The following is a 23,651-nucleotide window of genomic DNA, read 5'->3' on the forward strand; positions in this document are numbered from 1 at the left end:
ATCTGATCTTTATGATTTCTTTCCTTCTAGTAACTTTGGGTTTTGTTTGTTCTTCTTTCTCTAGTTCCTTTAGGTGTAAGGTTAGATTGTTTATTTGAGACTTTTCTTGTGTCTTGAGGTAGGCTTGTATTGCTATAAACTTCCCTCTTAGAACTGCTTTTGCTGCATCCCATAGGTTTTGGATGGTCATGTTTTCCTTGTCATTTGTCTCTAGGTATTTTTTTACTTCCTCTTTGATTTCTTCAGTCATCTCTTGGTTATTTAGTAACGTAAAGTTTAGCCTCCATGTGTTTGTGTTTTTTACATTTTTTTCTCTGTAATTGATTTCTAATCTCATAGTGCTGTGGTCAGAAAATATGCTTGATATGATTTCAATTTTCTTAAATTTACCAAGGCTTGATTTGTGACTCAAGATGTGATCAATCCTGGAGAATGTTACATGTGCTGCTGTTTTTGGATGGAATGTCCTATAAATATCAATTAAATCTATCTGGTCTATTGTGTCACTTAAAGCTTCTGTTTCCTTATTAATTTTCTGTCTGGATGATCTGTCCATTGGTGTAAGTGAGGTGTTAAAGTCCCCCACTATTATCATGTTACTGTTGATTTCCTCCTTTATAGCTGTCAGCAGTTGCCTTATGTATTGAGGTGCTCCTATGTTGGGTGCATATATATTTATAATTGCTATATCTTCTTCTCAGATTGATCCCTTGATCATTATGTAGTGTCCTTCTTTGTCTCTTGTAACATTCTTTATTTTAAAGTCTATTTTATCTGATATGAGTATTGCTACTCTAGCGTTCTTCTGATTTCCATTTGCATGGAATATCTTTTTCGATCCCCTCACTTTCAGTCTGTATGTATCCCTAGGTCTGAAGTGGGTCTCTTGTAGACAGCATATATATGGGTCTTGTTTTTGTATCCATTCAGTGAGCCTGTGTCTTTTGGTTGGAGCAATTAATCCATTCACATTTAAGGCAATTATCTATATGTATGTTCCTATTACCATTTTCTTAATTGTTATGGGTTTGTTTTTGTAGGTGCTTTTCTTCTTTTGTGTTTCCCACTTAGAGAAGTTCCTTTAGCATTTGTTGTAGAGCTGGTTTGGTGGTGCTGAATTCTCTTAGCTTTTGCTTGTCTGTAAAGCTTTTGATTTCTCCATCGAATCTGAATGAGATCCTTGCCGGGTAGAGTAATCTTGGTTGTAGGTTCTTCCTCTTCATTACTTTAAATATGTCATGCCACTCCCTTCTGGCTTGTAGAGTTTCTGCTAAGAAATCAGCTGTTAACCTTATGGGAGTTCCCTTGTATGTTATTTGTCATTTTTCCCTTGTTACTTTCAATAATTTTTCTTTGTCTTTAATTTTTGTCAATTTTATTACTATGTGTCTCGGCATGTTTCTCCTTGGGTTTATCCTGCCTGGGACTCTCTGCACTTCCTGGACTTGGGTGGCTATTTCCTTTCCCAATTCCCATGGAATTTTTCGACTATAATCTCTTCAAATATTTTCTCGGGTCCTTTCTCTCTCTCTTCTCCTCCTGGGACCCCTATAATGCGAATGTTGTTGCATTTAACGTTGTCCCAGAGGTCTCTTAGGCTGTCTTCATTTCTTTTCATTCTTTTTTCTTTATTCTGTTCTGCAGCAGTGAATTCCACTATTCTGTCTTCCAGGTCATTTATCCGTTCTTCTGCCTCAGTTATTCTGCTATTGATTCCTTCAAGTGCAGTTTTCATTTCAGTTACTGTACTGTTCATCTCTGTTTGCTTGTTCTTTAATCCTTCTAGGTGTTTGTCCTTTAATTCTTCTAGGTCTTTGTTAAACATTTCTTGCATCTTCTCAGTCTTTGCCTCCATTCTTCTTCTGAGGTCCTGGATCATCTTCACTATCATTATTCTGAATTCTTTTTCTGGAAGGTTGCCTATCTCCACTTCATTTAGTTGTTTTTCTGGGGTTTTATCTTGTTCCTTTATCTGGTACATAGCCCTCTGCCTTTTCGTCTTCTGTATCTTTCTGTGAATGTGGTTTTTGTTCCACAGGCTGCAGGATTGTAGTTCTTCTTGCTTCTGCTGTCTGCCCTCTGGTGGATGAGGCTATCTAAGAGGCTTGTGCAAGTCTCCTGATGGGAAGGACTGGTGGAAGGTAGAGCTTGGTATTGCTCTGGTGGGCAGAGCTCAGTAAAACTTTAATCTGCTTGTCTGCTGATGGGTGGGGCTGGGTTCCCTCCCTGTTGCTTGTTTGGCCTGAGGTGACCCAATACTGAAGCCTACCCAGCTCTTTGGTGGGGCTAATGGCGGACTCTGGGAGGGCTCATGCCAAGGAGTACTTCCCAGAACTTCTGCTGCCAGTGTCCTTGTCCTCACGGTGAGCCACAGCCACCCCCTGCCTCTGCAGGAGACCCTCCAACACTAGCAGGTAGGTCTGGTTCAGTCTCCTATGGGGTCACTGCTCCTTCCCCTGGGTCCCAATGTGCACACTACTTTGAGTGTGCCCTCCAAGAGTGGAGTCTCTGTTTACCCCAGTCCTGTTGAAGTCCTGCAATGAAATCCCGCTAGTCTTCAAAGTCTGATTCTCTAGGAATTCCTTCTCCCATTGCCGGGCTGCAAGGTTGGGAAGCCTGACGTGGGGCTCAGAACCTTCACTCCAGTGGGTGGACTTCTGTGGTATAAGTGTTCTCCAGTTTGTGAGTCACCCACCCAGCAGTTATGGGATTTGATTTTACTGTGACTGCGCCCCTACTACCATCTCATTGTAGCTTCTCCTTTGTCTTTGGATGTGGGGTATCTTTTTTGGTGAGTTCCAGTGTCTCCTGTCAATGACTGTTCAGCAGTTTGTTGTGATTCCAGTGCTCTTGCAAGAGGGGGTGAGTGCATGTCCTTCTACTCCACCATCTTGAACCAATCTCTCTCATTTATATTTTTATTTTGGAAAATGTGTTTGTAACCACTTGTTGTTTAAATACACTTGTGGTCTAAATAGTTTTCTATTGATGGCAAAGCTTTGAATTTTTGCAACAGCGACCACATATTAAAAAGTGGAGCATCTCTTCATTCCCAGTCCATTTTATTTTATTTTATTTTTTGCGTTACACGGGCCTCTCACTGTTGTGGCCTCTCCCGTTGTGGAGCACAGGCTCCGGAAGCGCAGGCTCAGCAGCCATGGCTCACGGGCCTAGCCGATCCGCAGCATGTGGGATCTTCCTGGACCGGGGCACGAACCCGTGTCCCCTGCATCAGCAGGCAGACTCTCAACCACTGTGCCACCAGGGAAGCCCCCCAGTCCATTTTTAAGTGTACATGATGCTTTATTATTTAACTCAATAATTTTACCAAAGCATAAGTTGAGGTGTTTGTACTATGGTATTACTGACATCTTCTACCACTTGGATGCTTCTTTGAAACGCCAAATATTTAACAAAATTAATAGCTACTTAAATGGTTTGAATAGAAGGCCGCCAAAAAATCCTTCTTTTCCTCAATTACTTCTCCTATTAATTTTGCAGAGCTTATGATATGTTATCTGTAGGTGCGTTGTTCATAGACTACTAACAATGTTTGTTCAAAGAAATCAGTACCATAACTCTCTGATTCTCTCCTCAATCCCATCCTACATTAGACTAGGATCTGTAAATGCTGAATTTAAAAAGGCATGTGTTATCAATTATTGGAAGGGAAGGGGCAGACTTAAGGGTATAGCTGGGATCAGGGCTCCAAGCTTCTGGCTGACAGAACTCAGTATCAGTGTGTGGCAGGGGAGACACCTAATGGACATTTTGTTAACTGATTATATTGTGAAACTCTTACCTTATGAAGAAAAGAATTAAAGAAGAAACTTCGGGCGTTTCTTCTGAGTCAAGATGGCCAACACAGGGCCTTCCCCTTTTCCGTGGTTGTAAGGTTGGATGCAACTCCTGCTTAGACCTCGTTGTACCTAAAGGGATCCCCTCAGAAAGAAACTCATCCTGCCACTGTCATGAGTCAGGGGTGACCACTTCTAGAATGCTCATTCCTTGAGATTGTAGAGTTGTTGGGAGGGTCTATTTGATAACTCTGTTAATGCAGAACATTTTCAAATATTCTGCCTCAGAATTGTCCTTGGGAAGCCGCAGACTGGCCATCAGGCTAGCCCCAGGGCGGGTGGGGAGGCCCTGAGAGAAGTCCCTGGATTGGGAAGTCCTCAGCATAGTATTTTCACCCACTGCCCCAGCCCTCTGTGCTCTAAATACAGAAAGGAGGGAAGATGATTGTGTCCCCTGAGAACTGCCAATTCATTGATTTCCTCACAATTCCATTGCCCCTGCCTCAGCTTAGGCCATAAATTAATCTACATAGGAGGGCTAGAGGGTAAGTACTATCTTAGCATTAGCTATTATCACTCAGCCCCGGACAATGGGAATCACCTCTTTATGAGCTTACCTGACTCCAATCTTACTTCCCTCCAACTTTATCTCCATACTGCACTACAGGTCCTTCCAAACCTGGGTGGCTCCCCTCTACCTTAAGGATAAAGCCCAACCTATCAAAAAGTCACACAAAGAACACAATTATGTGGACTCTCATAACCCTCTCCAGTGTCATCTCTTGCTACACTTACCATAGCCTTCTGCCCCTATGAACTCTTTCACACTCTTCTTTTGTACTTTAGAAGTACTGAGCTACCTACAGGTGCAAGTATGCACTATGCTTCACACTTCCATATATAGTTTGCCTGGATTCTGGGTTTGGGAACACTCAGATTCTATGTAGAGCTAGCATTTATTGAGTGCTATGCTCCAGACCCTTTATATGAATTAATTCCTAATAATACTTTATATGTATTATCCCACTTAATTGTCACAACAATTTTCTGAGGTTGGTATATTAAAATCCCTATTTTTCAGATGAGGGAATTGAGACATAGAGAAATTAAGAAACTTTCCAGTGATCCCAGGGTTTGTAAGTAGTGGAGCTAGCAGTTGAATCCAGATAGTGTGATGCCAGAGTTTGCACCGTTAATCACTACACTGTGCTACCTCTGCAAATCATAGGTGAGAGAGCTTAATCTATGTTATCTTAAATATCTAACAAAGGAAGAGACCCAGAATTAAAAATCACTCGTCTAGTTTAAGCTTGGTGACTTTAAAACGGGAAGTTATTGCAATGATAAACTCAAAGTCATAATTAGCTTAAAATTGAAATTTGTATCATATTTGAGAGAACTAAGTATTGATGTATCTAATTAGCTTTGTTCTTAGATATTCTGTCAAAAACATCTTTGTCTTTTATGAAAAATCTCTCCTAAGATACTGCCATATCACACTTGAAGAGAAATAACATACAAAAGTTCAAGGCTGCTTAGGGGTCAAAGAGGTATGTTCTGGAACTTTCTTACCGTGAGACCTGCGATTCCAATACCGACAATTCCGATGAGCTGGAGCTTAACACTGATTATGCTCTCAATTTCATCAATGCAATTCTGTTTTGGAAAAGAAAAAGTCAGGAATAACAGCTGATGGTATGTGTGAATCATCACCCTGATCCAATCCTTTCCTCCTCTACAGAGCATCCTGTGAGAGTTAACCCATGTCCGCTTCTGTTCATATTTAAACCATTCCTCCCAGATATCACTCTGATAACTTTAAAGCAAAAATGTTGTTGGGGGAAAAATGATAATACTCTCCTTTTGGTGGAATTTTCCTATTTAGGCCAATGGCTGCTTCAAAGCCCTGAAATCTGGCTGGATGAAGCTATTCTGGGACCTGAGGCATTAAAAATTGGGGGCCTCTTCTTACTTTCAGCAAATAAAAAAAAAGTAAAATATCCCCAAAATAATAGCCCCTTGCTTTTGGATTGTCATTTATAGTTTAAAAGACTTTCTACATACTTAGTCCAATGTACTATGCAAGATAGGCATCACCTAGTAAGAAGCTATAAAGTCTGTATAGGTTCAAATTTAACAAAGGAAAGCCAAGTGTTGGGGGCTGGAGGACTGTTCTCCTCTATGGTGGCTGGGCTGGGTGGCCCTATTCTTTCATCTGTGTCCCATAGAGACTTGTGCAGTGTAGGTCCAAAGAACCTTCACGGATGGAGGAATATTGGACAGGGGGCAGAACAGATCACTTGTAATTGCAATTAGTTTCTCCAACTTCTACTTGGTCCTCTTAAATACAGAGGTATTCTCTCAACCCAATTTTGTCCTTAGGCTGCCCAGGTCCTTTTACTTGTCAGTGGTCATCTCTCTCTGATATCCACCTAAGCTATATGAAACTCTTACTGCTATCCTCACATCTCCTGTCATACTTCATTCATTCATCATTCATTCATTCAACAAATATTTCTTGAGCATCTGCCTTGCATTTAGTCACCAGAATGGCATGGTGGATATGGAGAAAATAAGACATGGTTACTTTTGCCCTCAGGGAGCTCATAGTTTAGAGAAGGACACAGACTCACAAAAATAATTACAATACATTCTGGTAAAAGTTGAGAACCACTGCTCTAGATAGTGGCTCCCTTACTTATTGGAGTCAAGCCATAGAAATTCTTCCAACCTTCCTCACCTGCACCTATAAACTTACACACTCCATTCATCCGGTGGCAGGTACTGCTGTAGGCAGTGAGCATGCAGATGAGAAAGGCACACTGCTTCTTACTTCCTTCTCATTAAAGCCAAAGAAGTGCCCTGCTCTGTTGAAAGTCAACACCTTTACTGGCTCTGGATATTATTCTCTCATCTCCTCAGGAAGCCTGTGCTGTCACTTACCTCCTTTCCTTCCTACACACTCAGCCTCTCCTTCTCTGTAGCCAAGCAGGCATCTGAAGTCTTAGCTTCCTCCCTTTCACTCCCCACTCACACCCAGTCAGTCACCTGTGCCTGTTGATTCTACCCCTGGACGTCTCTGTATCTGTCGCTTCCTCTCCCTCCCCACGGTATGTGACTTGCTCTAGCTCTTCATCCTCTCTCACCAGGAAAAACATAAGTGCCACCTAAGCAGCCTCCCTCCATTGGTCTCCAGCCTTCTGTTCTACCAGTCACACCCAGCAGCCTGAGTGCTCTTTCTACAATGCAAAACGGATTATGTTAATCCTCTGCTAAAAGCAACGGCTTCTCCAAACTTCCAGGTATAAAACCATGCCATTGCCTGCCTTTTCAAAAATGTCCCTCACCATTCCCTCTGGTCTCCCTATTCTCCTTCAGTCCTGGAGTTTCATGCTTCTGTTCTTGCTGCTTTCTGGGCCTGGAATGACCTTCCTTTGTCAAAACTTGGCTCAAGGATCCATCCTCTGCAAGCTTTCCTGACTCCACTGTATTCTGTACAGATACTGTGCTCTGCTGAGCATCAGCTCCCTTGACTAGTCTGTGAGGTCACTGAGGCAGGGACCGTGTGTTTTTCACCTTAGAGTTTCCAGAACCTGGCATAGTGCCTGCCACGCAGCACTTAATAAAGGAAGCATTTACCAGTACGATGACACCCATGGAAGGGTACAGGGCAACATCCTTAGGGTGCATACCTCTGGTCCTGGTGAGCTTAATTAATGCCACTGCATTTGCATCATTACTGGCAAGTCAGCACACCATTATTCCCCAGGGTACCAGGAGACTGGGACTCATCATTGCTTCACTTATTCTGCATAGAATAAAGCTGAGGCTAGAAGCCACTGGCCGAGGGCCTCCCAGAATCACCCCTCCACCCCGAGGGCAAGAACCATCTTAACACCACAGGCAGGATAGGAACCTGGTAGAGAAGCTTACCTTGTGTCCTAGGAGCTCCTTTGGGCAGGTCGGTTGGACCTGTTCAGAGCTTTCTTTTCCACAGCACTGAAACTAGAGTCAGAAAAGAGCTTTTAGCACAAGGAGGGAGAAGCTGAAGCTACAAGTCCAGGTATCACTGCTAAGGACTGGGTGTGCTGAGGCCGCAAAACAGCTCTGAGGCCTGACACTACAACCTAGTGGCCATTCTGGAGACAGTATGAAGAGTCACATAGTCATGCTAGCAAAGCAAGAAACGACTTCACCAAATTTGTCCAAGTTTTATGACAGGAGGTGACTGAAGGCAATCCAAACAAGGCAAGAAGCTAGTTGACAGTGCCTGTGTAAATTGCTGATTTTTAGGCAGGAGTTGGGTCTTTAGATTCTTCCTTTCAGCCTTGCTGAATAGCTAAAGTTTTATGAGCTTCAGGAAAGGCTCATTATCTGAGGAGAGCCTGGGACGGACAGGAGAAGTGGCCACAGTAAACCCCAGGGGCTAAAAGACTGGGGCTTGAATACTGGCCAGCCAACAGCTGTCCTGCCTTAGGGCTGCCCTTCAAAGACAAAGGAACCTGTGTGCTGTCTGATGTCCCTGGGGCAGCTGAAGCTGAACAGGATAAATGGTTGGCACCTTCCAGGACAGACCTGTGACAGACAAGCCCCTGGCCAGGGGCTCCCCTGGTGGTGCAGTGGTTGGGAGTCCGCCTGCCGGTGAAGGGGAAGTGGGTTCATGCCCCGGTCTGGGAGGATCCCACATGCCGCGGAGCGGCTGGGCCCGTGAGCCATGGCCACTGAGCCTGCGCGTCCGGAGCCTGTGCTCTGCAGCAGGAGAGGCCACAGCGGTGAGAGGCCCGCGTACCGCAAAAAAAAAAAAAAACACCTGGCCAGGAGTTCATAGAGTTCATAGCTAGTTCTCCATATGACAGTGGTTGAGAAATCAGGACGACACTGGCCTGGCCCATCTCCCCCGGGGAGCCTTCCTTGATTAACTGCCTGTAGCTGAGAACACTGCACTGACAGCACGTTCTCACAGGATGTCCCGGGAGAAAAGAAGCGTGCCTGTCTCATGTGCCCCTTCATTTTACAACTGAGGGCGCTGAGTGAGGATCAGGAAGGCAAGGAACATGCTCCAGGTCACAAAGCTGTTCCATGGCACAGCTGCAGCTAGAGATAAGCTTTTCTGACTTGAAGGTCACAGTTGTTTCTGTTACACCACAAGGCCACTCTTGAGAGAACCTGATATTTACTTGGGCGGCTTTCTCGATGTTCTTATTTGTGTGTGCTCTTTTTTCTCTTTGGGTGCATGTCCTGACTTCCTGCTGTCGACTCTGTGTTATGCCTCTTTCTCTTCTAGGTTCTACACATAATGCAAACCGTGGCTCCCACAAAGGCAGACATATAGTGCTGTTGCCTGGTTTCACTCAATTTATTTTTATTTTTGATCTAGGTGATTAGAGAGAACCTGGCTCATGTATAATCTTTAGAAGATTCAATTTTAAGGAAGAAGTAAAGTCACTTACTGTTGAGTGGAAGGTGATGAGAGTCCCATTTCCCTTTTCCCTGTCTCTAAGGTAATCGTTATAAGCTTCTTCATACATGGTCTGAACATGTCGTATAGCCTGAAAAAAATACCAGGAAAACAAGAGGACGTGAGTGAGAAGTTTCAAACATTCCCCTTTCATCAAGAAAAAGCCCCTCTTCCTTACCTTTCAAAAATATGGCATTTCCATATGTTTATCTGGATTTAAGGGTAATTCTGCCTATATGGAACAGATTATAGATTCTGGAGTTTCTAATATGTTTCTGAAGATGGAAGGATAGATTAACCAAGAATAATTTTCATAGACTAGAAAGATTTCTTAGAGTGGAGGTTCTCAACCTTGAATGGACATCAGCAACAGCTGAACCCCAGATTCCTGGGCCCCAGCCAGGTGATTCTGGTGCACAGCCAGGGTAGAAACCTATGCATTCTTGGGACTCCATTGTTTACAAGTACTCAAGTCTTTTCATGGCATGGTTTAAAAGGTGTTCACGACCAAGGAAAACTGTTTCAGCATTCAAATATCATAGAAAATGTAGAGAATGCTTTTTCTACTATAATTGCATGTTATCCCCAAATCCATAGGCTCTCAAGAAGTCATAAGATCCAATCCCTCTAACCTACAAATATAACCAGCTACTTTAGAAAAATTCCAGAGGAGGTGACATTTACTTATTCTACATGTTTACCGTTTTTAAAATCTAAAATAAGTTCATAAACACAATATTGATGGCACTTGAATTTATGTAAAATACAGTAAACTTCAGATTCCATTCTTCCTCCTTTTCCATTTCACTCCTCTCTTCCCCACTGCATATTTACAGCTAAAAAGGCCCCTTCCTCTGTGGATTCTCCTGATAACCTATTCTGCTCACCTACAGTTTGAGCAAAAATATTAACAAACTGGCTTTATCGGCACACAGGAGGCTGGCTATAGTCTTTGAGGATGACCTGGCCTCTGCCCAGGCCAAACCCTAAGAACAAAGGACAGGCTAACAAGGGATGAGAATGCGTGTTCTTCCCCATCCTTCTTTCTCATATCTGCAATCTAACTCCTCCCACATTCCAAACGGGATCATCTTAAATTAGAGATCCTTTTGTTACAGAAAAACATAGGCCCCTCTATATATCTAATGAAAGCTATGAACCATCTCCCCAGAAATATGTGTGCACCTATATGCACGCACACACATACACACATATGCTAAAGTCCACACCACACTCCTAGGTTAAAAAGTTGTGCATAAACGATTATTGTGGGGGTTATTTGGCTTTGGAATATCACTGTGGGTACCAATATTCTCATGACCTTTGCCATAAAGAGAGCACTTTAACCATCGTTAAAAAACAATTATAAGTAATATTTACTTACTACATCCTTGCCTATAAAAGCAAATACTCCAGTGGTTATTTCAGCAGCAAATATCACCAATAGGCAGGTAAAAAACTGTAGAGGAGAGAAAATACTAACTTCATTAATTCAGTACCTTTTCAGTTTACTTAACCTCTTTGACTCTAGTTCCTTTTAAAAACACTAGGCAAGGTTATTAGTTTGAAGAGATCTAGCAGGAAGCATTTGGCCCTTTAGTTCATTCATAGTTTGTTCACACATTCATTCACTCATTAATTCATTCAGCAATTGTTTATTGAGCATTTGCTCTGTGCCAGGTACTGTCCTTGATGCTGGGTATACAGTGGTGAATAAGATAAGATCTCAGTGCCTCTGCTCTCAGGGACCTTATAGTAGAGAGAGGAGGATATGATAAATGAGTAAGCAATAAAAGAGTAAGTTAATTTCAGAGAGTGATATAGAAATCCCACAACCTAGAACAGTGCCCGGCACCCATGTTCAGTGACTACTTGATGAACAAAAGAGATGCTATAAAGATATAAAATAAGACCAGAAGATAGAGAGTGGCTGGTGGGGCTGGGTTTGGGGAGGGGGTGACTTGAGACTGCGTGGTCTGGATGGCTTCCCTGAGGAGGTGGAAGTGGAGGTGAAGGGTGTCCTTCTGGACAGATTTCTGTTCCAATCTCGGGGTCTGCTCTGATTAAACTAAGTTCAGTGATAAACAAGACCTGAGATGCTCAGCAACAGGGGAAAGAGAAAGAATAGAGAACTGAGGGAATGTGTTAGAAATCTTACATGGCAAGAGGTGAGGAGAAGGGCTTCCCTGGTGGAGCAGGCGTTGAGAATCTGCCTGCCAGTGCAGGGGACACGGGTTCGAGCCCTGGTCTGGGAAGATCCCACATGCTGTGGAGCAACTGGGCCCATGCACCACCACTACTGAGCCTGTGCGTCTGGAGCCTGTGCTCCACAACAAGAGAGGCCACAACAGTGAGAGGTCCGTGCACCGCTATGAACAGTGGCCCCCGCTCGCCGCAACTAGAGAAAGCCCTCGCACAGAAACGAAGACCCAACACACCCCAAAATCAATCAGTCAATAAATAAATTTATTTTTTAAAAACAGAGAGATCAGGAGAAGCAGCCACAGTTCAAACACCAAAGGTTGCAATGAGTAAGGAGAGGCCGCCTAATAAAATTGCCATTTCTCCTCATGGAGAAACACAAAAACTTTCTTCCTTCTCCTCTTCTTTCTTAGGTCACACTGGCACTGGATGTATAGCAGTTAACGGAAATTATTTCATTTTTTTTTTTTTAAAAACCAGAGGCTGCTAAACTAATAGCCTTAAAATAAACCACAAGAGGTATGTTTGTTTAAATTACTGATCTCAAACAGCAGTACTTTTCTCATAGATAACAGTACTTCCCTGACTATGGGAATCTTGTAGCTGCCTCACTCACTGTGAAATATTATTAGGCACTTTTTCTCCCAAAACATCTTCACACTAATGACCTATTTTTTTTTTTTTCACATTTTCCACAGAGGTAGGGACAAATAGAACGTCCAGCTCCCTTCAGGCCAAGTCCCTCCCCACCTCGCCCCACTTACAGATCCGAGAACACACTGGGACTCCCGCGTGGCTCCACAGCACCCGAAGAAGCCCACGGCCATCATCAGGGCCCCCGCTCCAACCAGCACGTAGAGCCCTGGGGGGAAGAGGCCAGAGAAGATGCTGACTCCGCAGGATCGGCTCTCTCCCCGGCACCAATGCTGACAGCCCAGCCTCTACCACCACTGGCCTTCAGTGGTTAATACGATAAACGTAACCCTTGTGGAAGGCTTCTTGCTGAGAGCTTCATACACCTGACTTCATATATCCTGCACAAGGATCCTGAGAGGTAGGAGCTGCTGTAATCCCCAGGGAACAAAGAAAGCCCATGCTTACAGAGGTGAAGGAAGCCGCTCAGGCTCACACAACCAGCGAGGATCGGAAATCGCCTTTGTCCCACAGCTTACGCTTAGTCACCTGCAAGTGCCTCCTACGTGCCACGCACTTCACCTGCCAGATCTCCGCCACCCCTGTAAAATGGGCATTAATACCATGCACAGAGATTGGCAACAGTGGGTCCAGGGGTGGTGAGGAGCCAGTGCCAGAGCTGGGACGTGAACCCCTACCATCCTAGGAGCCCGTGGCCCTCTGGAATTAGTGGCTATCCCCATCTCGTGAGAGGCCCTGAGGACAAAGTGTCTGGGAGGGGAGGGGGGCCGTTGATCTGCCCAGGCTCAGATGGAGAAGCAGGGAGGGGGTGGAATGGAAGAGGGGAGCTCTTAGTCAAGGAGAGGGGCGGAGGGCACAGCAATGAGACAATATGGTTTTGTGTGAATGATAAACTCTAGAAGGCAGTACCATATACACTGGATGCACGCAAGGTGGTAAGTGTTATAAGAAAATAGCCAGTGAGGGGAGGTGATAAGGTAATATGCACCAAATAATGTTATTATTAACATAATATTAGCTACATTTATTTTAAGGGCTTATTTTCTCCAGGCACTGTTCTAAGCACCTAGCACAGATTTATTAATTTAATCTTCATGAAGCAGGTACCATTATTATCTCCATTTTTTTAGACAGAGGAACTGGGCCCCCAAAGGTTAAGTGACTTGCCCCAGATCATAGAGCTGGCATAAAAACACCCATCTGCCTCTAAAGCTAGCTCATCACCATTATCCCATCCTGCCTCTCCAACAATAACAGCGGCCTTAACTCGGGTGGTCGTTTCACTTAGTTCTGAAGTCAAGCCACAGGAACAGCTGTTCCACAGAGAAAGAGAAGGGCAGAAATGTCTTGTTCTGAGAGAAGTAAAAGCAAGCCAGTTTCTTACTTCCTTTTCTGATCCTGAGATAAGTTAGAACACAATATGGGGCCTGGCACTCAACTTGCTTAGAAGAATGCCAATCACCTCAACTTTATTTTCTGCATTTTATTCATATGAGTCAGCTGGGAACCACTCCCATCCACGAGAGGGTGGGGAGCTGGCATCCCACCTCTGTGGGGAAACCCTGAGGTTGGCCTACAGGGTGCCTCCGGGGGCCCCTCTGGGTGCTGACAGTGGTTTGTGGGCAGACGTTTCTGTTCCCTGACAGACTAGGCGGCAGGCTGGGCTGCCCTGCTCCCTGCACCACCCAGGCTGTTCTCAGGGCCCTTTTCAGGGTCCGGGAAGCCCTGCTCTTCCGAGATCCTGAGATGGGTATTTATTTATTTCCCGATAGGCAGGCTCAGCCACTTCCTCCCTTTTCCTTTTCTCTAAAAAAAATAACTTCATGGGGAATGGATGTGGTAATGAGAGAAATGATACCGTATTAAAATAATACTATTGTTGGTCCCACTGCCAAAATACCTTATTGTTTTAAAATTTTTCTTTATTTTTCAAAGCTCTTTTATTTCCATCATCTCTTCGGCTCCTCAGAACAGTGCCACTAAGTAAGGCAAGTATTATACGCATTTCTATTTTACTAATGGGGGTAAGAGCGGCAAGAGGGCTCCAGGCTGGACATGCAAGCCTCGAGCCCCGATTCCCACCCCACTGGAGCAGTTCCCTCACAGAATGTCTCCTGGGTGGGCCACTTTACTGTACTGATTTCCTACTTACAATGTTCATTGCCTCTTCACTGCTACATGATACAGTCTACAGATTCTGCTTGGAGTCACTAGAGACTGGACCCACTGGGAACATTATCCATCCTACACTCCAGCCGCATAGGAATTCACTATGATGTGACCCAGCCTACTCTTTTCCATTTTGTACCTCTGTGGGTTCTCATCTATGTCTCTCTCTATAGATGTTAGGTCCTTAAACAAACCTTATTCACCCTACCTAGAATATGCTAGGAACAAGACAGAATTCTCGGTTAGTGTTTGTTGGATAAGAGGATAAAGAGAGAGCAAACTAAGTCTGAAGTTCTGGACTGGCTGTCTACTGTTGCCCATCTCTGCTTAGAGATACATGCTGGGGATACATCCCAACAAGCATCCAAGAAGCCACCAGAGGGCTGGGCTCTCCCAAGTTAGGTAGATGAGGGCATGGCTGCACACCGTGGGGAAAGCCTTCTGGGAGTGTGGAATCTAGGAGAGAGGGGTGCTCCTGCGGAGGCTGGGGTACAGTGGACAGAGGCACCAGGCTCTGAGGAGGACAGACCTGCTCCCCACTGCGAACAAGCTAACTCAGCCCCTTGCCCTTCTGAAATAAAAGCTCCCCAAGAAAATTCACTTATTTGTACCATATTCCATTCTTAGGCTATCAGAATTCCAGAGCTCACAGCAAACACCCTGAAACTGCCCCAGGGGCTCTGATTCCTGAGGCCTCTCCCCAGCAAACCTTCATGTGCATGTGTGGCCACAGGACTCGGTTCAATGCCAAATGAACACTGCTGGTTGGAGCTGATGGGAAAATCAGAAGAAATTCTACACGTGGCAAATTTCTTGGGCCTGCTGATTTCAGTTCCAAATCGGGTTGTAATACTCTGCACACCACAAGGCCACTTGTAGCTTCCAAGCATACCTTATCGTTTTTTTTTTTTTTTTGACCTGGCCCTCAAAACATAGTTGTTGAATGAATACATTAATTGGCAGTCACATTTTAATTCCAAGATGGTTTCTGTAGAGCCCTCTCGCTCCCGCGGCAGCTTTGTGACAAGTGTATGACCTATTTCCCAATCCCCTATGCTTTCTGAGTCCTATTTCCCTTGATTTGAAAAAGAGAAAACACTTTGATATTGCATTTTTAGCATCAGTAGCTGGGCCTTGCAATGCCAGTGATCTCCAGGTGACATGCTACCACCAATTTCCTGACAATTCCATCACTTGTCTCTGGTTTCCAATCCTTTTGAAGCTAGAAGCGTCATTTCAGTTAACACAGAAAGGAGACAGTGGCATCCTAAAAGCCTTGTCTGCATCAACTCATTTTTAAATGGTTCCCTTTTAAGGACTGGATAGTGACACGCTCATCCATTTCAGTGGCTTTTTGGCTGCAGATGATTTTACATACCTGCCTAACGACCATTTATCATCTGAAAGTATTTTTCTCTGCCTCTGTGCAACTTTCCCTCCCTCCCAGCTTGCCCTGGACACACATAATTATATACGTATTTAGAATATTGGATGGCACTTAGTTTACGGGGAAGGTAAGGACTAGGGTCCTCGCTAAATAACGGCAGCTGTTAGTTATTGAGTGCTGTTCTAGGAGCTTAACGTACATTAGTCATGGAGTCATTCAACACAGTAACCACCACCATTCTCAGTGCCTCAGCTGCTCTACGCAGCATCTGTCCTTTGCCCTAGACAGGCATTATCTCAGGAACCTGCCACCTGGAAGCCTCAGTGCTACCAGTTGGTGTCTCGCCCTGACCACCTGGCATCTAAACCACTCTTTTATCTTCCCCTCTCTTACTCTCCCACATCATTGTGCCTCCCGCAGGCTGACTCCTTCCTCAGCCTGCCCTCACTGCTGTAATAACAGCTGACATTTTTTGAGGGTTCATGACACGACAGGTACTGAGCTCAAGCAGGTTCATAGGTTAAATCATCTCATACACCAACCCTATGAGGTATGTAGAAATGGTATTCATAGTTCACAGACTAGGAATCTGAGACACGGAGGAGTAATTTATGGAAGATTGCATGGCTAGTGAGGGGGGAAACTGGAACTGAACCCGGGGTTCTATTCCAAAGTGCACACCCTCACTCCTATGCTGCACTTTCAGAAGGAGCTCAGAAGAAGCGTGATTTTCTTAGCTAGAAATCTGTGAATTTTGCAATTTACAAATGGCAGGAGGGTTCTTTTCCTTCTTCCTTGAGAAAAGTGCCCGAGGGATCTATCATGGATGATTTCTGGGTTTTCCCTTCAAAGCACATTGGCGGGAGCTAGAAATCCAGGCCTGCCAACTGTGCCTTTAGGTAAGTCCTCTTATTCCTCAGTTTTGTTATGTATAATATGGCAATAATTATCTATTAAGTTCTTGTAAAAATGCTTTGGAGAAATTGTCTCAACAATGTAAGCTATGGCACGTGTGTGTTCTGCAACTATTATGAATCTCGGGTACAACTAAAAATTGAGAAGTAAAAAAATATTACCAGAGTGAGTCAGAGTTTTTAAAAAGTCAAGCCAGCCCCTCAGCACTCAACACTGGAATGCTTTCCTTACACATAACATCCAACCACCATCAAAGCCAGGCTCTGCGGCTCTGGATTCACAGGGAGGGACAGCCACAGACAGCCTGCGATCCCGGAGAGTGAGCGGCTGCAGTCTGTGTGGGCAGCCCCTTCCCCTTCATGGAGAAACCCGATGACGTCCCCTGTCCTCTGCTCACAGACATGACTTCATGTGCTCCAGCTTTCTGAGGGCCGAGGGGATCGCTCCTCACTCTGCCTCCTGGAAAGAAGACCCCTGTGCTGCCAGTACCCCTAAGGGGCAGCCCCAGAGATAAGTTGTAACAGGAAAGCAGAGGGCACATTGGTGGAACTTGGAAGACGCTGGGGCCTTCTCCCAAGAGTTCACTGAAGGAGACTAACGTGGAAAGGGTCTGGGAAACACCAAGTCACCCAGCCTTGCTTGCTGCCAGCTCCACACTTGCCAGGCTCTCCTGTCTCCACGATAGCAACCAGTGGACACGACAGCCTGGGTCAGCCTCCAGGTCTCGACCTGAGCTCAGAGGTCCTTGGGAAGAAGCAGCAGGCACGGTCAGTCTGACCCCTGGCTCCCTGGCCTCATTTCCAGCTCCCCTCACAGCTGGATCCTCTCCACGCTGGCCCCTGGCTGTGAAGTCACCTCCAGATCTTTATTATAAGAAGGGACCTTCTCTCCATCACCAAGGAGAAAGACCCAAGGGTCCCAGAGAGGAAAGCATCCCCCTAGGGGCGGCAGTCATCTGCCCAGAAGCAGGGAGCTAGACTACGTGCCTTCCTGAGGTCCCTCTCGGGGAGAGGTGGTATTTCTTTAAGAGTGCTTCAATGGGCCAAGCCTACTCTCCAGGGCTCTTTAACAATGGGGTGATAAGAGTTTAATGGGCTGATTGCTCTGGAGCCTATTCTGAAAAGGAAAATACACAGAGCAGTGCACAGTACCCCGTGCCATGAAGTGAGATTTTCCAAAAACTGGGCCTGCTTCTTCTTTAAAGTCCTGTTACCTCACACTGTTTGCTATGCAAGTCCATAAAATGGTATCCTGGGGTACTTTTCTTCTCATTTTATTGCTAGAGAACTGGTGTCTTTCCTATTTGGAAAATTATTTATTGAGGAAAGAAACATCAGTTTCTGTAAACATGTACATTGCTCTTTCTATTTATATTATAAGAAGTATTTAAAGTGGAGAAAAGGTTCCTGACTTCACAAGGACTTTTTCTTGTTGGCACTCTCCAGAGACAGCACAGGGAAACAAACAGAACAAACACAGGCCTGGGCGTTGGCAGACCTGGGGTGTGGGCTGAACCCCACCCTGAAGGGCTGGAAAACCACGGCTGACTGTCAGCACCCCTCCTCCTCTGCTTCAACCCCTGGTCCTCAGTTTCCTTATTCTGTCTGGTGCTAAGACTCTATGATAATCCACTTCTCTGGATTTCAAGCACTGACCCTGAGCATTCTCACCACTAGCCACTCAAGGGTGACTTAGAGAGGGGAGGAAGAAGAGCCAAGGGTGGGCAGACCCACGCCACGCCCCAGGCCACCAAGAACAAGCAGGAAGGATTCAGGCCCTGCTGAGTTCAGGCCCACCCAGAGTTCACTTCCTTTTCTTTTCTATTAGACAAAGAACCTCCTCCACTCTCAGTCCATGTGGTCTTTGAGAGCTGACTCGCCTCAGTTCCAAGGCAGGTGTGAAGCCCAGGCTTCAGCCAACAAGCCCGTCCCAAGCAGCTGGCCACGATGACTGGTGTGGGAAGGGGCACTGGACCCAAGATTGCCAGTGACAGTGAGACCCAGGACTTCGGTTGGATCAGTTGGAATGAAAGAAGAGTGTACTGTTGCTGAGGTTACCCGGGAGATGGTGCCTGGAGCTGTGGGTGGACGTTTTATCACGTCTAGGGGGAACCTGCCCCAAACTGGAGCCACAGGAAAGAGGAGCTAAGAGGTGGCTACAGACTGGATTCCAATCACATCACTTGTGTCCCTGAGATGAGAACTAATCCTGACTTTTCATTTATGTGAGTCAAGAAATTTCTGTTTTGCTCAAGACAGTTTGAGTCAAGTTTCTGTGATTTGCAATTAAAAGAGTCCTGACCGATATGTCCATGAATATATGACATTTCTTGCATCTTGGGCTGTTCATGTTGCTTTAGTTCAGATTAGGAAATAGGATCAGGAATGTCTGTATAGAACTAGTTTGTTCTCCTATTTAATGCAGGAATCTCCTGTATTGATAAAGGCTCCATTCTGATTTTTGGTTAAATACCAAGGTATCAGAGGGATCACTTTCACCTGTAGAAGTCTGCTCAGCTTCTTTGATTTATCAAGTCATTAGAAAGCTTTTCTTATGTTGGACCCAAATCTACACCTGTGAACTTGCTACCAGTGCTTTGTTTCTGGAGCAACACAGACAGAGGCTGCCCCCCAGACTGGCTTCCGTCTTTCCTTCCACATACCCACCCCTCTCTCTAACGGAGCAGGTCCCTTACCTCAGGTTTCCATCTGAAAACCGTGAGTTGTGACTTCTAGGCTTGACTCTATCATTGATATCTTTTTTGTTTTGATTCCTTCTGTCCCTGAGTTTAACGATGTTTAATAATAATATTTAATAATGCTTAATAAACTTTCTTGTCTTTCTGTCCTTTTCGTCACAATTCCTACTGCAGCCACCATGGGTTATGCCCTTATTTCTTCAGGCCTGTGACTATATCAATAAGCTAGCACGGCCTTTTTCTGTCCTCCCCTCTCATTCCAGAATAATCTCTTTAAAGTGCAGTGTAGGTCGTACCCTCCCCCAAACCCTAAATTATCCTTCTATTGTTAAATTAACTAGCCCTGGCATTCAAGGCCCTCTATACTTGTCCTCCGTCCCTCCCCAACTTTTCTAATCTTAATTCCTACCATGCCCATATCCTTTACGTTCTGGTAAGAGTCCTCTGCCCAGCCTAGGCTTGCTAATCACTATCCTATAGACACACTTTGTGCCCCAAGCCTCTGCAGTCCCTATTCTTCCTTTTCTCTATTGATTATGGTTGGTCTTTCAAACCTAGCTCAAATCCTTCTTGCCACACCAGTTTAGAATGACCCCTGATGCACCAACTGCAAATACCACTAAGTCAGCACTTGGTTACACACTAGTTTCTCATCCCCTACTTATCACATGGTCTCAGAATTGGAGGCTACGTCAGCCTCCCACTCCTCACCCCTTTCCCACAGTTGGAGGGAGATGGCTACTACCCCTCCCACACTGAGGCCTCTCTCCATGGCAGCCCTCCCTCTGCCCCTCCCTCCTCTCCCCAGCCCCCTCCTCTCCCCCTTCTCTCTCCCCTCTGCAGTCCCTAGTCATGGAAGGACTGAGATGGACCCCTCCACACCTTGAGATGTCTCTCTTCATTTTGAATTATGTGTCTCTCCTAGACAATTTAAAATACAAGATCACAAATACACAAAACCAGACCCTGACTGGGCAGGGGTCCCCTGTCTCCCCAGATGGATGAGTGAATAACTGACTTTGTGGTGTATGCACTTCACTCAGGGGGGCAAAGGGGCTTTTCCAATTCTTTGGAAATGAATTGTGGTTACATGTTGGGCTTCTTTTCTTGAAGTGGCTGAAAGAAGCACAACAGTTCAGTCCCACCTGGTCTTCCTTAGTTTTAGAAGCAGAGGGATGAACCATGCGTGGGGTGGGCAGGGTAGGGGTGGTAGGGCCCTCTCCTCTCCGCTTGGACCACACATCCCTACCCCAGGGCCAGGTGGGCATCTGGGGCTCAGGTTTGCCTTCTTTCTCTCCCTCCATCCCCCGTCCCAGAAGTCCAGGTGCAGGCTCCACTCGAAGCCGGGGAAGCCCCAGCTAAGGCGGAGGAGAGCTGAAGTCACTCACCCATGTAGAAGTACTCTGGGGAACTGTCCTCCGATGAGAAATCCTTCATGGTGCCTCCAAACCGAAACCACAGTCCAAAAGCAATGACAGCCGACCCTGCCAGCTGAAAGGTAAACAGCCTGCATTTACAAGGGAGGGGAAAGTGTGTGCAGGACCTGGGAGGCCTGAGGCCACAGAATCTGAGGGTTGGAGGGGGGCCCCTAAGAAACCAGCCCGTCTCCTCTTCACGCTTCTTATAATAGGAGTGGAATGATGTGCTCAAAGCCCCCAGCCCACCCCAGGTCCCTGATGTGATATTAAAACTGGGGTGTCCTGATTGCAAGCTCAGAGTTTCTCCGATTCTGCCAGGCTGCCCCGCGGTTATGGCGCATACACAGCACAGCCCAGGAGGCGTCTCAAAAAGGGTATTCCCACAACAGTCCCCCGGGAAGGTATTTGGTTCCTGCCCTATTGTCCCCTGCTGGGCACTTGGGATTTCCTCACCAACACCACAGTGAGAGGTCACCAAGAGCAAGATGAACTCCAAGACTGGGGGAAACCCACTTTTTTAAATGGGAAGAAAACACGCCAACCTCAGAACCTGCCCACAACTCCTGAGTGTGCAGTGCCCAGTTAGAAAGCCGTTTTAGAGGCGTCTAGAAGCCGTCCTAACCCCCAGGCTGCCACTGTCACTGTGCCGCACTGCCTGGGGATGGTTTTGGAGGCAGTGAGGGAAACTGGCCGGGGTTGTTTTGTTTCTTTTTTTCTTTTTTTTTGGTTGCTATTTTGGGTTTCCATGGAAAGCAAGAAAGGAAAAAGTAATTTTCTGAAAAAGCCTGGGCTGTGTGGCTCAGGGAGAGGCTGAGTGGCCGGCGCAGGCAGCGGCTGGGCAGGCTGGCGGCTGGTAGTCATGGCCCGCCTCCTCCCCGCCACTCTGAGGGCTTTTGTGAGGCTCCGCACCTGAGCTGGAAGCCTTTCCTTCGCAGGACTATCACAAAGGCCCGCCAGCAGGCTCCAGCCAGGGTCTCCTCTCTCTCCACAAACACCCATCTCGAATTTCATTGTGTCAATCAACAGATGGTCACTGGCACCTTCTGGACTCAAGGCACCCCAAGTGAGCAGAGATGTAGAAAGAGTCCCCTGATTCTGCCAACCCGTCCAGTTAGTGTTGGGCTCCCCTAACCCATCCCCAGACCAACAGTTTAGAGGCTGCCCCTGCCCCAGCAGGGGAGAGCAGACACAGATGCTGGCAAAAGGGAGACAAGCACACAAGTCAGAGAAGTAGAAGTTTAGTAAGGAAAAATGATGTCAAAGTCAGGGTCAGACCAGAGCCCTGTTTATACAAGATCCTTCTGTCTGTGGGCTATTTGTAAAGGGCCGGGGCTATCTGTCTGAATATATATGAGGACTTTTATCTTTCTTCACCCTCCATCTCCCCAAGGCCCATTCCCTCCGTGGCCGGCTTCTTCAGAAGAGCAGCATGACTGCCACAGGAGGAATTGGAGGGGCAGAGTTCTACCAGCTGGACTCTCTAATGTGGAACAACTAAAAGTTTCCAGTACTTAGAGGAAAGCATTAATTGGATAATGTGAGGAACAGCTAAAGGAACTGGGTTCAACTAGCTTTCAAAGCTTTTTGCATTTTTTAAAAGGGTGGCAAGGCATGCAGAAATATTCAGAGAAGTCACGTTAAAACATTAACAATACTTTTCTTTGAAAGGTAAAATTACAGGTGACTTTTCTCTTTTCACTATACTTTCTAAGTTTTGTGCGTGAAGCACGTATTACTCTTGTAAGTTTAAAAGTGTGATATGGTAGTTTAACTGATCAGTCCAGAAAAAAATGGGGAGAGTTTTCTTGGGCTGTGCTTTAGTTTGGGAGGAAATCGGCTTTGAGGTCATTGCTGTTTCTGGTGCAGGGAAGAGGTCATTGTGAGGTCATTGCTGTTTTCTGATGCCCTTGGGAAAGCCCCATCCTCAGAGTGCTAGGGGCTGCCTGGGACATACGTGCCCGGCAAAACCTCACAGGCAGCCCTGCCTACGCCGCCTCTGCAGCAACTCGGTGGAAAGAGTTTCCAAGTACAAACCAAAAATCTGTTGACGGAGGCGTCAAGCCAAGGCCTGTAACCACCGAGCAGACTGTGGAGGAGGTGACTGGTCCCAGGGACACCCTATCACGAGGCCACATTTTTGGCATCTCTGTACACAAGCTCTAATTTATAGCTGTCTGGGATCATCCTCCCAGACGGAATACATTTGTCCAGTTTTGGCACCGATGTGTTTGATGCACAATGGAAAATTAAAAGAGAAGCTGCAATTTAAAGCCAAGGGGCAAAATGAGAAAAACTCTGCGCCTGCTCGTCCACACCCCCCAACCCCAAACCCAGGCTTTCCTCCTGGGTCAAGGAAACTGTGGTGTGGCTGAATGTCGTCACTGCGGAGGGAATCCTCCCAGCACGCCGCCGGATCAGGAAAACTGTGGGTGCGGGCCAGGTCAAGCCCGAGGCTGCGCCTCATGACAGCCATCACCGATTTGGAAAGTGGCATCAACAGAGACAATGAAACCCTTTGGTCCTTTGTAACTCACTGTTCTTTCAAGACTCTTGAAATACTCTGTGTTCACTGGACTTTGGTTGCTCTATCACACACCTGAAATTGCTTGAAAAAAATTCACAGCAAGTCCAGTCCAGTCAGGGGCAAAGTGAGCAAGTCTGGTGTCAGTAAGGCCCATTGCCCTGTGCGTCCCATACCCGGGAGGAGAAGTCTCACTGAGTAGCCTCTAGTGCTAAATTGTAACCCTACTAGACCAACCCCCCAACCCCACCCCATGCCCCCATTCTCAGCCCCTCCTTTGCATTCAGATACAACACTGTACCTCTGGTTGCACCTCAACACTGCAGCCAACATGAGAACACATAAGGATGGAGAGGCTGCCCCTTCATGTTGCTTTCCTTCTCGTGCCCCTGCCCGTCCTCATCTGCTTTCCTTCCTCCCTGTCTTTCACGG

General features: G+C 46.0%; 1 protein-coding gene across 3 annotated transcripts in view; it reads right to left on the reverse strand.

The window, feature by feature from the left end:
* Positions 1–23,651, reverse strand: part of TSPAN2 (tetraspanin 2) — a 42,528-nt gene that overhangs the window by 5,934 nt on the left and 12,943 nt on the right. For all 3 annotated transcript variants that reach the window (XR_009530843.1, XM_060086699.1, XM_060086713.1), the window contains exons 2-7: positions 20,669–20,771; positions 12,222–12,319; positions 10,640–10,714; positions 9,248–9,346; positions 7,731–7,802; positions 5,370–5,453 (exon numbers count right to left, since the gene is read on the reverse strand). Coding sequence is in view for 2 of the 3 variants with exons in the window: in XM_060086699.1 (XP_059942682.1) it covers positions 5,370–5,453; positions 7,731–7,802; positions 9,248–9,346; positions 10,640–10,714; positions 12,222–12,319; positions 20,669–20,771 (531 nt within the window). In the remaining variant the exon portion in view is untranslated. The remainder of the gene's footprint in view (positions 1–5,369; positions 5,454–7,730; positions 7,803–9,247; positions 9,347–10,639; positions 10,715–12,221; positions 12,320–20,668; positions 20,772–23,651) is intronic.

Source organism: Mesoplodon densirostris, chromosome 2 (genome assembly GCF_025265405.1).
Source record: "Mesoplodon densirostris isolate mMesDen1 chromosome 2, mMesDen1 primary haplotype, whole genome shotgun sequence".
Lineage (NCBI taxonomy): Eukaryota > Metazoa > Chordata > Mammalia > Artiodactyla > Ziphiidae > Mesoplodon > Mesoplodon densirostris.